Raw genomic sequence first — 15,415 nt, 5'->3', positions numbered from 1 at the left:
CTAGGACTACAGGTACCCGCCACAACACCCGGCTAATTTTTTGTATTTTTAGTAGAGACAGGGTTTCACCGTGTTAGCCAGGATGGTATCGATCTCCTGACCTCGTGATCCGCCCACCTGGGCTTCCCAACGTACTGGGATTATAGGCGTGAGCCACCGTGCCTGGCCCTTTTTTTTTTTTTTTTTTTTTTTTTTGAGACAGAGTTTGCTCTTGTTGCCCAGGCTGGATGGAGTGCAATGGCGTGATCTCGGCTCATTGCAACCTCCACCTCTCAGGTTCAAGTGATTCTCCTGTCTCAGCCTCCCGAGTAGCTGGGACTACAGGTGCCTGCCAACACATCTGGCTAATTTTGTGTTTTTAGTAAAGACAGGGTTTATCCAAGTTGGTCAGGCTAGTCTCAAACTTCCGACCTTAGGTGATCTGCCGGCCTCCGCCTCCCAAAGTGCTGGGATTACAGGCGTGAGCCACCACGCCTGGCCTACATTATACTTTCTAAGGATTCACAAAGATTGAATTATTTTCAGCTAATGTCATACTCTACAAATTATTTTATTTTATTTTTGGGAAACAGAGTCTCACTCTGCCGCCCAGGTTCCAGCACAGTGGCATGATCTCGGCTCACTGCAACCTCTGCCTCTCAGGTTCAAGCAATTCTCGTGCCTCAGCCTCCCAAGTAGCTGGAACTACCGGTACACATGACATCACACCTGGCTAATTTTTTGTATTTTAGTAGAGATGGGTTTCACCATGTTACCCAAGATGGTCTCAAACTCCTGAGCTTAGGTAATCCGCCCACCTTGGCCTCCCAAAGCGTTAGGATTACAGGCGTGAGCCACTGCACCCAGCCTACAAATACTTAGAAAGTAATCTATGTTTTCATGCTAAATTTCATAAAATAAAGAACAAGAACTAATACGTTTTCCAGTTTCAGGTTTAAGAGACTTGTATTTTTTGAATCAAGTTTAGAAACTTTACTTAATGCCCATAAAAAGGAAATAACTAATTAACAGGATACTCATCAACAGTTCTTAATGTGATTTGACCACATACAGTTAATCAAAAAAGATCCTTCTATTTCAAGGCAACTGTCAAAATCTATACACACAGAGCAAGGATACAATCTAAGTCGAAAAAAACAGATTGGCACAATTTCTAAATATTTTTTACCAAGTAGTCCTAAGTTATAAAGCTGATAAACCTCAAATATCTCTAATTGCACAAATACTTACAGCTATTAAAAAAATACAATCCAGGCTGGGTGTGGTGGCTCATCCCTGTAATCCCAGCACTTTGAAAGGCCAAGGCAGGTGGATCACTTGAGTCAGGAGTTCGAGACTTGCCTGGCTAACATGGTGAAACCCCACCTCTACTAAAAATACACAAAAATTAGCCAGACAGTGGCATGCGTCTATAGTCCCAGCTACTTGGGAGACTGAGGCACGAGAAATCACTTGAACCCGGGAGGTGGAGGTTGCAGGGAGCTGAGACCGCACCACTAGCGGTACTCTAGCCTGGGCAACAGAGCGGGACTCCATCTCAAAAAAAAAAAAAAGCAATCCAAAAAATTTAATTTCCCAATTATTATTGGTTGTTCATAAACATAAACTAAAGATAATGTTCACTCCTGACATAAGCATGCAGTTCTCGCCAACTTTCCATTCCAAATTACAATGTAGGTGGAGACAGAATAATCTACAATCACACTCACCACTAGAACTTTCACAGAAGCTTTGTGAGGCATGGGCAGAGGGCTTCCCCAGCTTCTGGGCCTCTGCACCTGAGCTTAGCTGCTTTGCATTAGCCATTTTCAAGTCTTCTGTTAACAAATTATTTGTTTTCTCCTGAGTTTGGGGCTGCCGCAACTCTTGGTCAAGTCTCAGAGGATCATCTGCTCTAACTAAAGGTAAGGGAGGCTGTGAAGAGTCTTCCTCTACAGGTTCTGCTTCTGCAGTCCCTGATTTCAGAACTCCTTCATATTCTACACTCTTTTCTTCCTTGGTATCTAATCTATTCTCAGCACATGGTTCTATTTCTGGAGCAACATCCTCCCATGACTGGGAATCTGAGCACTTCTCCACTCCCTCCAAAGGTTCACAAGAAACATCAACTCTAGGAGACGGCTCTTTCACATCTACAATGACAACACTGGAGTCCTCTGAAGTAGCTTCTTCCCAAGCTTCCTGATCCTTATGTTCCAATTCTTGGTCAAGTATCGCCAACTTTTGAGGGGAATCAATACTAATCACACTGGTTTCAACTTCCATAGCTTCTGAGCATTCTTTTTTGGGGCTTTCCTTTTGAAGACACAACCCTTGGGACTGAGTTTCAGTCAGAGAAAGATGCAATGGGACACTCTCCATATTTTCTTCTTTAAGTTCCTCTCCTTGACTTTCACAAGGTGTCTCAGGGATTTCTTCCACCTCAGACCCTGAAGACCCCTCCTCTGGATGGTGTTCTTTAATTTCCATAGCTTCCTCCTGATCTAACACACTGGAGAGTGCCTCAGATCGAGTAGCTGGTGAAGGAACTGCCTGACTCCCCGAATCACAAGTGAGATCAATACAAACATCTTCCGCTACCGTTTCTTCTCTGCCCTTGCAACCAGTGGCTAAAATACTAATGTCATCCCTGGTGTCTGTGTCATCTCCCTTTGTTTTGTCATCATTCTGACTCAGTTGTACTTCACCATCCTGTGCTGGATTCATCAAGATACTATCATTTTCAGCAGGAATAAATTTAGAATTGAGAACTGGAGACATGGGTTCCGTATCCTCAATCTGTGTGTTTTCTCCATCTTCATCGATCCTGTGAGAACTCAAGCTCTCCATCTTTGGGGACTGACTATATTCACTTGTAGAAAGCATCAATTTGCAAGAATCCCCTGTCAAAGATAGCCCAAGATCCTCAGGGGAATTCTTTGGTTCAATCTCTGAAGTTTTAGAACATTCAACTGTCAAAGATGAACTATGCAAATCTCCATCTTTCTTCCCATTGTTTGATTGTTCTTCCAGACTTGGGGAGGGAATAAAAATGTCCTAAGGAAGAATAAAAAGACACAAATCGTAATTTATACATGATCATACATCTTTTATATCTAATCCCTGGATTCATATAAAATTTCTAAATCAAGTCAAATTTCTAAATCAAATTTTTAAATTCATATAAAATTTCTACATCAAATTTAAGAATTAAAGAACTCTAGGATAGCCAAGAGCAGTGGCACATGCTCCAGCCCATTTCAATTCTCACAAAGTGGGAATACATACTCATTTTACTTCACGATTTCAAAATATGCTAGCATTCAACACAGTGAAACCCCGTCTCTACTAAAAATACAAAAAATCAGCTAGGCGTGGCGGCGGGCACCTGTAATCCCAGCTACTTGGGAGGTTGAGGCAGGAGAATCACTTGAACCTGGGAGGCTGAGGTTGCAGTAAGCTGAGATTGCACCACTGCACTCCAGCCTGGGTGAGAGAGTAAGACTCCACCTCAAAAAAAAAAAAAAAAAAAAAGCTAGCGTTCATAAAGCAGATATTAAAATCCAGTGGCCAGGTGCAGTAGCTCACGCCTATTATCCCAGCATTTTGGGAGGCCGAGGCAGGTAGATCCTGAGGTCAGGAGTTCGAGACCAGCCTGGCCAACATGGTGAAACCGTGTCTCTACCAAAAATACAAGAATTAGCTGGGTGGGGTGGTGCATGGCTGTAATCCCAGCTACTCAAGAAACTGAGGCAGAAGAATGGCTTGAACCAGGGAGGCAGAGGTTGCAGTGAGCCAAGATCATGTCATTGCACTCCAATCTGGATGACAGAGCAAGACTCCATCTCAAAAATAATAATAATAATAATAATAATAATTAATAAATAAAATAAAATCCAAAGGTTACAATATCAATAGTCAACAGAGAAATACAAATTAAAATCACAATGAAATGCCACTACACGCAACAAAAGCAACTAACATAGGCCAGGCGTGGTGGCTCACACCTGTAATCCCAGCAATTTGGAAGGCCAAGGCGGGCAGATCACCTGACGTCAGGAGTTCGAGACCAGCCTGGCCAACATGGTGAAACCTCATCTCTACTAAAAATACAAAAATTAGCCAGGCGTGGTGGCGAGCACCTGTAGTCCCAGCTACTCGCAAGGCTGAGGCAGGAGAATCACTTGAACCCAGGAGGCAGAAGTTGCAGTGAGCTGAGATAGTGACATTGCACTCTAGCCTGGGCAACAGAGCAAAACTCTGTCTCAAAAAAAAAAAAAAAAGCAAACTAACATTAAAATAGTTCACAAAACAGCCAGGCATCGTGGCTCAGCCAGGTGTGGTGGCTCATGCCTGTAATCCCAGCACTTTGGGAGGTTGAGGTGGGAAAACTGCTTGAGTCCAGGAGTTCAGGACCAGCCTGGGCAACGTGGCTAGACCCCATGTCTACAGAAACTTTAAAAATTAGCCAGGCATGGTATTGTGCCCCTACAGTCCCAGCTACTTGGGAGGCTGAGGCAGAAGGATCACTTGAGCCACAGAAGTCCAGGCTGCAGTGAGCTATGATTGTGCCACTGCACACTAGCCTGGGTGACAGAGAAAGGCTCTGTCTCAAAAAAAGACGGAAAAAAAAAGGGCTCACAAAACTAAGGATTAGCAACGATGGCGAACAACTGCAACTCTCGTACATTGCTGCTGGGAATGCAAAATGTTACACTCACTTTGGAAAAACAGTATGGCAGTATCTTAGAAACATTCATTACTATATAACCTAGGCATTCTACTTGTAGGCATTTACCTAAGAAAAATAAAAATATGTGCCCACAGAAAAGATGGGCATCCAAATGATCATAGAACTATTATTCATAAGATGTGCATGCTGGCCAGGCACGGTGGCTCACATTTGTATTCTCAACACTTTGGGAGGTCAAGGCAGGCAGATGTCTTGAGGCCAGGAGTTTGAGGCCAGCCTGGCCAACATGGTGAAACCCCGTCCCTACTAAAAATATAAAAATTAGCTGGGCATAGTGGTGCACACCTATGATCCCAGCTACCCAGAGGCTGAGGCACGAGAATTGCTTGAACTCAGGAGGCAGAGGTTGCAGTGAGGCAAAATCACGCCACTACACTCCAGCCTAGGCAACAGAGCAAGATTCTGTCTCCAAAAAAAAGATGTGCAAAAGATCATAGGATTATTATTCATAAATTCATGGGGGAATTATTCATATATTCACTCATATAATGGTCATATATTAATTATAATTGACTAGATTATTCAAAATAACCAAAAAGTAGAACCAAATGTCCTATCAAATGGTGAATGAACAAACAAATTGTGGATACACATATTATGGAACACTATCCAACAATATAAATGCAATAAAATATGAATATGTATAATACAAGCAAATCTCAAAATTATGCTAAGTAAAAGAGCTCAAAAATAAAAGACCATACACACTTCCTGATTCCAATTACATGAAATTCTTTTTTTTTTTTTTTTTTTTTAAAGACAAGGCTTCACTCTGTCGCCCAGGCTCTGGAGTGCAGTAGTGAGATCATAGCTCACTGCAGCCTCAATTTCCTAGGCTCAAGCAATCTCCCACCTCAGTCTCCCAAGTAGCTGGAAATACAGGTGGGCGCCACAACACCCAGATAATTTTAAAAATGTCTTTTAGAAATGGGATCTTGCTATATTGCCCAGACTTGAAACTACTGAAATACCAAAACTATACTGACAGAAAACTGATGTGTGATTGCCTAGGGCAGGAGAAGGGAGTATGTTGGGCAGCAGGGAGATCAACCACAAAAGGTTATAAGGAAACTTTTTAGGGTGAGGGAACTGTTCTCTACTTTGATGGTGGTGATGGTTACACAGCTGTACACATTTGCCAAAATTCATCAAAACATACATGTAAAATGACAATTTTATGTAACTAATACTTCAATATTTTTAAAGAGACATTAACATAAAACTTAGCTGCTTTTACATAAGAATTTACATTTAGTGTGTAATTTTGCCTAATGTAAATGATGTAAAACTCCAGACATAGATGGGTAGGCATTCATTTCCTACGTTTTTTGTTTTGTTTTGAGACAAGGTCTTGCTCTGTCACCCAGGCTGGAGTGCAGTGGCTTAATAATTGCTCATTGCAGCCTTGACGTCTTGGACTCAATTGATCCTCCCACCTCAGCCTCCCAAGTAGCTGGAACTACAAGTGTGCACCACCAAAGCAAGGTAATTTTTATATTTTTTGTGGAGAGGGTCTCGTTTTGTTGCCCAGGCTTGTTTCAAAATCCTGGGCTTGAGCAATCTGCCCACCTTAGCCTCCCAAACTGCTAGGATTACAGGTATGAGCCACCATGCCCAAGCTTTTTTTCCTATGATTTTTTAAGGGAATGAGGAATCAAATGGGCAGTCAAGCATTCCGTATATTCCATAACTTCTGGTATTTCAATGTCTGGTATTTTTGTTCATCCTATCAGATTGTAACAATGATCATAAGTTTGAATCTATTCATATACTCTCAGATATGACTGAGTATAAACCGGTTCAAGCCAGATGCAGTGGCTCTAACTTATAATCCTAACACTTTGGAAGGACAAGGCAGAAGGATTACTTGAGCCCAGGAGTTTGAGATAAGCCTGCACAACAAAGTGAGACCCTGTCTCTACCAAAAAAAAGAAACATTAGCTGAGTGTGGTGGCACACGTCTGTGGTCACAGCTACTTGGGAGCCTGGATGGTCAAGGCTGCAGTGAGTAGTGATTGTGCCACTGCACTCTAGCCTGCACAACAGAATGAGACCCTGTCTCAAAAGGGAAAAAAAAAAATGGTTCAACATTTCTGAATGGAAATTTAGGAAAACACAACAGCCCTGAAATCCTATATGCCATAATGCAATAATTCCATTTCTGGGAAATTAATCAATGAAAGCACACTAATATTTACCTACAAAATGGTTCACTGCTATATTATTATTTAGAATAGGAAACAGTATGAAATACCTTAAATGGTTACAAATAGGAATTTTATTTATTTATTTATTTATTTTGAGGCAGGGTCTTGTTCTGTTGCCCAGGCTGGAGTGCAGTAGTGCGATCATGGCTCACTGCAGTCTTGACCTCCTAGACTCAAGTGATTCTCTTACCTTAGCCTCCCGAGTAGCTAGGAATATAGGCACACACCACCACACCTAATTTTTTAGATCTTTTTGTAGAGATGAGATTTTGCCATGTTGCCCAGGCTGATCCTGAACTCCTAGGTTCAAGCAATCTGCCCGCCTCAAACTCCCAGAGTGCTGGAATTACGGGCATGAGCTACCTCGTCCGGCCAAGATAATAATTTTTAAACTGTGATCTATCACATGATAGAATGTTTTATGGTCTACATAAAAGTATACAGAAGAACACTAAAAGATCAAAAAACATTTGGGCTCTAGCAAGAAGTTTCTATTTTAGTAAAAAAGTATGTGGATATACATTGTAGTCTTTTTTTTCTTTTTTTTTTTTTTTCCTTTGAGACAGAGTCTTATTCCGTCACCCAGGCTGAAGTGCAGTGGCGCCATCTCCACTCACTGCAACCTCCATCTCCCAGGTTCAAGTAATTTTCCTGCCTCAGCCTCCAGAGTAACTGGGATTACAGGCACCCGCCACCACGCCCAGCTAATTTTTGTACTTTTTAGTAGAGATGGGGTTTCACCATGTTGGCCAGGCTGGTCTCAAACTCCTGACTTCAAGTGATCAGTCTGCCTCAGCCTGCCAAAGTGCTGGGATTACAAGCGTGAGCCACAGCACCTGGCCATTATACTCTTTTTACACATTTTATCATATATAATCTTCACGTAATTCTAGTTAATAAACATATAACAAAAAAAGCTAAGAGTTGGCCAGGTGTGACGGCTTATGCCTGTAATCCCAGCACTTTGGGAGGCTGAGGCAAGTAGATCCTTTGAAGTCAGGAGTTCGAGACCAGCCTGACCAACAAGGTGAAACCCCATCTCTATTAAAAACACAAAAATTTGTAGTCCCAGCTACTCGGGAGGCTGAGGCAGGAGAATGGCGTAAATCCACGAGGCGGAGCTTGCAGTGAGCTGAGATCCAGCCACTGCACTCCAGCCTGGGCGACAGGGCGAGACTCCGTCTCAAAAAAAAAAACACACAAAAATTTGCCAGGCGCATGGAGAGACTTCATTTCAAAAAAAAAAAAAAAAAAAAGAGTTGTATTTCTTAGGTAGAATAACTAATGATCTTATTTTCTCTTTGTTCTTTTCTTCAAGATGGGGTCTTGCTTTGTCACCCAGGCCAGAGGGCCGTGGCACAATCATAGTTCACTGCAGCTTCAGACACCTGAACTTAAGCAATCTTTCCGCCCATACTCCTCCCCTGCGCCAGGAGCTGGGACTACAGGCACACGTTGCCACACCTGGCTAATCTTTTTTTTGGGGTGGGGGGTAGAGACGGGGGTCTCATTACGTTGCCCAGGCTGCTGTCACACTCCTGACTCAAGCTATCCTCCCACCTTGGCCTCCCAAAGCACTGGGACTACAGGTGTAAGCCACCATGCATTACCACATCTTCTGCAAGAAATATGTATTTTTTCCCTTGTTGCAAAAAATAAGTCATTTTACAAAGGCTCATAGATAAAACATCACTAATGTAAAGCTATAAATACCTTTTTTTAAATGAAACTCACAACATAAAATTAAGCCATTTTAAACTAAACAATTCAGGCCAGGCGCGGTGGTTCACGCCTGTAATTCCAGCACTTTGGGAGGCCAAAGCAGGCAGATCACTTGAGGTCAGAAGTTTGAGACCAGCCTGGCCAACATGGTGAAACCCCATCTCTACTAAAAATACAAAAATGAGCTGGGCAAGGTGGTGTGCACTCGTTGTCCCAGCTACTTGGGGTGCTGAGGCACGAGAATCACTTGAACTCAGGAGGTACAGGCTGCAGTGAGCTGAGATTGTGCCACTGCACTCCAGCCTGGGCGACAGAGCAAGATTCCATCTCAAAAAAAAAATAAAAATCACACACACACACACAAAAACAAAAATAAAATAATTGAGTGGCATTTGCTGCATTTACAATGTTGTGCCACCACCACCACTATTCTAGTTTGAAAACATTTAATTGCCTAATTTGTCCTCACCAAAATTAATACATATATCAAGAATGAGAAAATGTTAACTATCAAACTATGTTCTACTAATCCTCTCCCCATCCCTCATATCCTGGTAAAGGGTCAAAGAGGCTATGCGATTGACAAGTTTATTAGGAAAGAAAGAAAAAAAATTGACAAAATTACCTTTATCCCAATTTTCTCTTGAATAGTAATAATCTCTTTACACATATTTAAATCTTCTAACATCAAAATTAGGTTGCCTTGGACTCCAGTAACCAAGGTACAAAAGAAATAATAGATGTACAAGGGTTACCCATTAAGAATAACACGTACAAGTTTGACATATAATGAAAAAAGTAGGGAACTTAACAAAAATGGAGGACTGAACATACACATACTCAGAGTTTTCTGAAATCCCATTAAGTAATGGTAAAGTGATTTTCCTTAAGCACAAAATTTCAAGAAAAAGAGAACAAAAGCCGGGCGTGGTGGCTCATGCCTGTAATCCCAGCACTTTGGGAAGCAGAGGCGGGCGGATCACCTGAGGTCGGGAGTTCGAGACCAGCCTGACCAACATGGAGAAACCCTGTCTCTACTAAAAAAATACAAAATTAGCCGGGCATGGTGGTGCATGCCTGTAATCCTAGCTACTTGGGAGGCTGAGGCAGGAGAATCGCTTGAGCTGAGGAAGCGGAGGTTGCTGTGAGCTGAGATCGCGCCATTGCACTCCAGCCTGGGCAACAAAAGTGAAACTCCGTCTCAAAAAAAAAAGAGAAGAAAAGATAACTGCAAAAAAAAAATCTGGAAAAGGTAATCTATTTAACAGAAGAGTGAAAGCTGAATTCCTAAGCCAGCAGTGAAGAAAGCCAAGAAACACCCAGAGTTACATCACAGTTCCAACTCCCATAATCTCACCCTGCCCCTCCTCTGCCCTGGAGAGCGTAAAATAGAGTGTCCCAGGACTGGCAGACAAGAGGCACAGTTATCAGGAAGTACAATGCTGAAAATAGGGAGATTAAATGAAAATCTACATATTGAATGAAACCTGCACCTGTCTCCCAACCCCTTCCCACCCAAAGCCCTCTTCCATTAATAGACTTCTAGTACAATGGCAGCCAAGCCTATACCCCACAAATAGGAGATGAGAGATTTTCCTAAGGGATCTGACCAGGCCAAGATAAATCAAGATACTGACATTATGGGACTTCCAATAAAATGTCCCCGCGGATCACATTACAGCAAATCCCAAAAACAAGAAGACCCAACCACCAACTCAGAACTATTAATCATCTGTCTGATATTTCACTCTTGAACATCACCAACTAAACAAAGATTACCAGACATCTGAGGAAAGCCTCTAATTTGAAAGAGATCAAAACAAACAAAACTAAAGTCCATCTGGAAGAAACAGTGACTACTCCAGAGAGGAGAAAACTATTATTAATACTGTTACAGAGATAAGACAGTATATCCATAAAATAAGAGAAATTGTATTTTAAAAATATATTCTGAAAAAAAATTTAGAAGTTAAAAACCCAAGAGTAGAAATTAATAACTAAGAGAAGAATTAAAAGATGGTTGAACCGGGCAATTGCACCTGTAAGTATACATAAGAGAAATAAAACCATGTTCACATACAAACCTGTCTGTAAATGTACACAGCAGCCTTATTCACAATAGCCAAAAGGGGAAACAACCCAAATGTCCATCAAATGATGAATCGATGAGTAACTGTGGCATATCCACACAATGGTATTATTCAGCAATAAAAAGGAATGAAGGCCAGGCACGGTGACACACGCCTGTAATCCCAGCACTCTGGGAGGCCGAGATGGGTGGATCACCTGAGGTCGAGAGTTCAAGACCAGCCTGACCAACATAGAGAAACCCTGTCTCTACTTAAAAAAAAAAAAAATACAAAATTTGCCAGTTGTGGTGGCGCATGCCTGTAATCCCAGCTACTCAGGAGGCTAAGGCAGGAGAATCGCTTGATCCTGGGAGGCAAAAGTTGCGGTGAGCCAAGATCACGCCATTGCACTCCAGCAAGGGCAACAAGTGCAAAACTCCATCTCAAAAAGAAAAATAAACAAACAAACAAATAAAATAAATAAAGGAATGAAATTCTTTTTTCCTTTATATTTTTTATAGACAAGGATAGATCAACAGAAAAAAAAGGAATGAAAATCTGACACATGCTACAACATAGGTGAACCCTGAAAACATTATGCTAAAAAATGAAAGAAGCCATTCACAAAGGTTATGTAGTTTGTAATTCCATTTATATGAAACGTCCAGAATGGGCAAATCTATAGAGACAGAAAGTAGACTGGTGGTCTCTAAGAGCCAGGGGTAGAAGAAAGGTTGAGTGAGTGCTAATGGGCATGGGTTTGGGGGAGGTGATGAAACTAATCTGAAATTAGATCATGGTGATGGTTGCACAACTCTATTAATATACTAAAAACCATTGGATTGTGTACTTTAAATGGGTAAACTGAATGGTATGTGAATTACATCTCAATATAGCCACTGTTTTTTTAATGACTGAAGAAATCACCCAGAAAGTTGAACAAAACGAGACAGAGATGATCAAAAGTAGGAGACAAAATAAAATTAGAAGACTTCTAGGAGTTTCAACATCCAAACAACAGATAGTCCATTAAAAAAAGAAAAGGAACAGAGAAAACAAAGGGAAAGAAATTAAAGAAATAAATTTCTTTGAACTGAAGGACCTCAGTTTCTAAACTTGAGAGGGCCTACCAAGTACCTAATACAATGAATGAAAATAGACATATCCCAAAGGTCTGGAAATTTCAGAACACTGGGAACAAAGAGAACATTCTACAGGATTCCAGTAAAGAAAAAACAGATCACCTACTAAAAGTCAAGATCAGATTGCCTTCACACTTTGTTTTATGCTGCTGCTGTTGTTGTTTTGTTTTGTTTTTTTGGTAGAGACAGGGTCTGGCCATGTTGCCTAGGCTGGTCTCAAACTCCTGGCCTCAAGTGGTCCCCCCACCTTAGCCTCCCAAAGTGCTAAGATTACAGGCATGAGCCACCACGGCTGGCCTGGCCCTCATACCTAACAGCAGCACTGGAAGTTGGAAGACAAAAGAGCAATGCCTTCAAAATCTTTAAAGGAAAATTATTTCCCATCTAGAATTCTATGCTCCTGCAAACTACAAATCAAGTGTGATAGCAGAATAAAAGCTACTAAACAATGTCCCCCACCAAAATGAGGGAGTAAACCAAGCAAGAAGATATGAAACCCAAGAGGTATCCAACACAAAGACAGGTAAGGAGAATCTCCAAGGATGACAGTGAAGGGAGGTAACAGTTATGCACCAGGAATAGAGGGCAACAGTACAGATTAGAGATCAGGAGGGTCCAAAAGAGGTTTCTCCAAAAAGATGAAACAGAAAGTCTAAGGCTCTTCAACATCCTGAAAGGAGTTTCTGACAATTGGTGGAGAGTCTAGGGTTGATTTAATGAGAGTCACAGAAAACTAAATAAAAAAGCCCAAGTACAATTTCAGAGAAAACAAATTACAGAAACATGAAAAAATAATCATAATATGTCATAGGCTCTGCAGTGAACTTGTTTACATAGCGATAATGTAAACTCAGTAATAATCTCAACAAAATTATGATTTAACTATACTTGGAAAATGGCTAAAATTTTTTTACGAAAATAGGCTGGTCACGGTAGCTCACACCTGTAATCCCAGCATTTTGGGAGGCCAAGGCAGGAGGTCTGCTTGAGCCCAGGAGTTCAAGACCAGCCTGGGCAACATAGTGAGGTCCCACCTCTATAAAAAATTTTTTTTTTTTTTTTTTTGAGATGGAGTCTCGCTCTGTCGCCCGGGCTGGAGTGCAGTGGCCGGATCTCAGTTCACTGCAAGCTCTGCCTCCCGCGTTTACGCCATTCTCCTGCCTCACCTCCTGAGTAGCTGGGACTACAGGCGCCCGCCACCTAGCCCGGCTAGTTTTTTGTACTTTTTAGTAGAGACAAGGTTTCACCGTGTAAGCCAGGATGGTCTCGATCTCCTGACCTCGTGATCCGCCCGTCTCGGCCTCCCAAAGTGCTGGGATTACAGGCTTGAGCCACCGTGCCCGGCCCTATAAAAAAATTTTTAATTAGCCAGGTGTGGTAGTGTGTGCCAGTAGTCCCAGCTACTCAGGAGGCTGAGGTGGGAGGATGGCCTGAGCACAGAAGTTCGAGGTTACAGTGAGCTAGGACTGCTCCACTGCACTACAGCCTGAGCAATAGGTCAAGACCCTGTGCCTAAGAAAAAGAAAATATAATCATGCTATGTAGAATTATGGAGGTAAATACCAAAAGAAAAAGCACAAAGAATGAAAAGTGGTTATCTTTGGGTAGGAAGAGGAAGAGGTCTTGTTTTAACTATCTGACTTATTTTTGGGGTTTTACAAATGCTTATTAAGTAAAATCCAATCTTTAACTTAAAAGCTATGTTGTAAAGGTTTTTTTTTTTTTTTTTTTTGAGACAAGGTCTCACCCTGTTGCTCAAGCTGAGTGCTGTGGCATGATCATGGCTCACTGCAGCCTCAACTTCCCGGACTCAAGCAATTCTCCTGTCTCAGTCTCCTAAGCAGCTGGGACTACAAGTGGGCACCACCACTCCTGGCTAGTTTTTGACCATTTGTAGAGATGGGGTCTCACTATGTTGCCCAGGCTGTTCTCAAACTCCTGGGCTCACGTGACCCTCCCGCCTCGGCCTCCCAAAGTGCTAGGATTATAGGTGTGGGCCACTGTGCCCGGCCTACTAAAGGTATTCTTGAGAGACTTTTTAGGAGGCAGGGACTGCACTGGCTGAGGCATCTGATAAAACATGAGGCTGGGCGTGGTGGTTCACGCCTGTAATCCCAGCACTTTGGGAGGCCGAGGCGGGCAGATCACAAGGTCAGGAGATCGAGACCATCCTGGCTAACACGGTGAACCCCGTATCTACTAAAAATACAAAAAATTAGCTGGGCATGGTGGCAGGCACCTGTAGTCCCAGCTGCTCGGGAGGCTGAGGCAGGAGAATGGCGTGAACCCAGAAGGCGGAGCTTGCAGTGAGATCACGCCACCGCACTCCAGTCTGGGCGACAAAACGAGACTCTGTCTCAAAAAAAAAAACAAACAAAACAAAAAAAAAACCATGAGTTCAAAGAAACCTGATTAGAGTCATCTTAGGTTCCAAGAATCTCTGAACTATGTTCAGAATCACTCATTTGTCTGAAATTTTCATTGCTGATTTTTTGGCTAATTCTGAAGGTCTTTGGTAAATGTTGAAAACAGAGCAATTCCTTCAATAATGCCTTGTTTTTCAAAATGTCCGTTCTCCCTTTGTAGCCAGGAATTATCTCTACCCCCACCAACTGGTAGGAATACCTTTCCAAAGACCATAAATGTCTTGTTTGGTCACTGATAAACATCTATAACCATTTTCTTTAAATCAGTGTTGGAAAAATCTTAGTGCTCTCTGTCAGTGCTTATAGCTCATTCTTAAACTCTTTATTTTATTTCTTTTTAAGACAGGGTCTCACTCTGTCCCCCAGGCTGCAGTGCAGTGGTGAGATCTTGGCTCACTGTAACCTCCACCTCCTGGGTTCAAGCGATTCTCCTGCCTCAGCCTTCCAAATAGTTGGAACTGTAGGTGCTTGCTACCATGCCAGGCTAATTTTTGTACTTTTTGGTAGAGACTGGGTTTCACTGTGCTGGCAATGCTGGTCTTGAACTCCTGGTCTCAAGTAATCCACCTGCCTTGGCCTCCCAAAGTGCTGGGATTACAGGTATGAGCCACTGCACCCGGTCAGATTTATAACTTTTTTTTTTTTTTGAGACAGGGTCTTGCTATTTTGCCCAAGCTGTTCTCAAATCCCTAGGTTCAAATGCTCCTCCCATCTCAATCTCCTGAGCAGCTGAGATTACAGGCATGCCTCACCATGCCCAGCTACCTTTACATATAACTTAGAAAAATAAAAGCTAAAGAAGGCCAGGCACAGTGGCCCACCCCTGTAATCTCAACACATTGGGAGGCTGAGACAGGAGGATTACTTGAGCCTAAGAGTAAGGACAGCCCTGGCAACATAGTGATACCCTACCTCTATAAGAAAAATTAAGAAATTAGTTGGGCATGGTGCCACGTGCTTGTAGTTCCAGCTACTTGGGAGGCTGAGGTGGGAGGATCGCTTGAGACTAGGAAGTCAAGGCTGCAGTGAGCCATGGTCGCACTACTGCACTCCAGCCTGGGCAACAGACCAAAATCCTGTCTCAAAAAAAAAAAAAAAGCTAAAGAAAATGATGTAC

General features: G+C 42.3%; 1 protein-coding gene across 13 annotated transcripts in view; it reads right to left on the bottom strand.

The window, feature by feature from the left end:
- The window catches only part of TP53BP1 (tumor protein p53 binding protein 1), a 111,464-nt gene that overhangs the window by 49,620 nt on the left and 46,429 nt on the right, over positions 1 to 15,415 (bottom strand). For all 13 annotated transcript variants that reach the window (XR_004184739.1, XM_031667741.1, XM_031667738.1 and 10 more), the window contains 1 exon segment: positions 1,710 to 3,036. Coding sequence is in view for 11 of the 13 variants with exons in the window: in XM_031667741.1 (XP_031523601.1) it covers positions 1,710 to 3,036 (1,327 nt within the window). In the remaining 2 variants the exon portion in view is untranslated.

This window comes from Papio anubis, chromosome 7 (assembly GCF_008728515.1).
Source record: "Papio anubis isolate 15944 chromosome 7, Panubis1.0, whole genome shotgun sequence".
Taxonomy (NCBI): domain Eukaryota; kingdom Metazoa; phylum Chordata; class Mammalia; order Primates; family Cercopithecidae; genus Papio; species Papio anubis.
The sequence above is the reverse complement of the archived record's forward strand: the minus strand, read 5'-3'. Positions and strand labels throughout refer to the sequence as shown.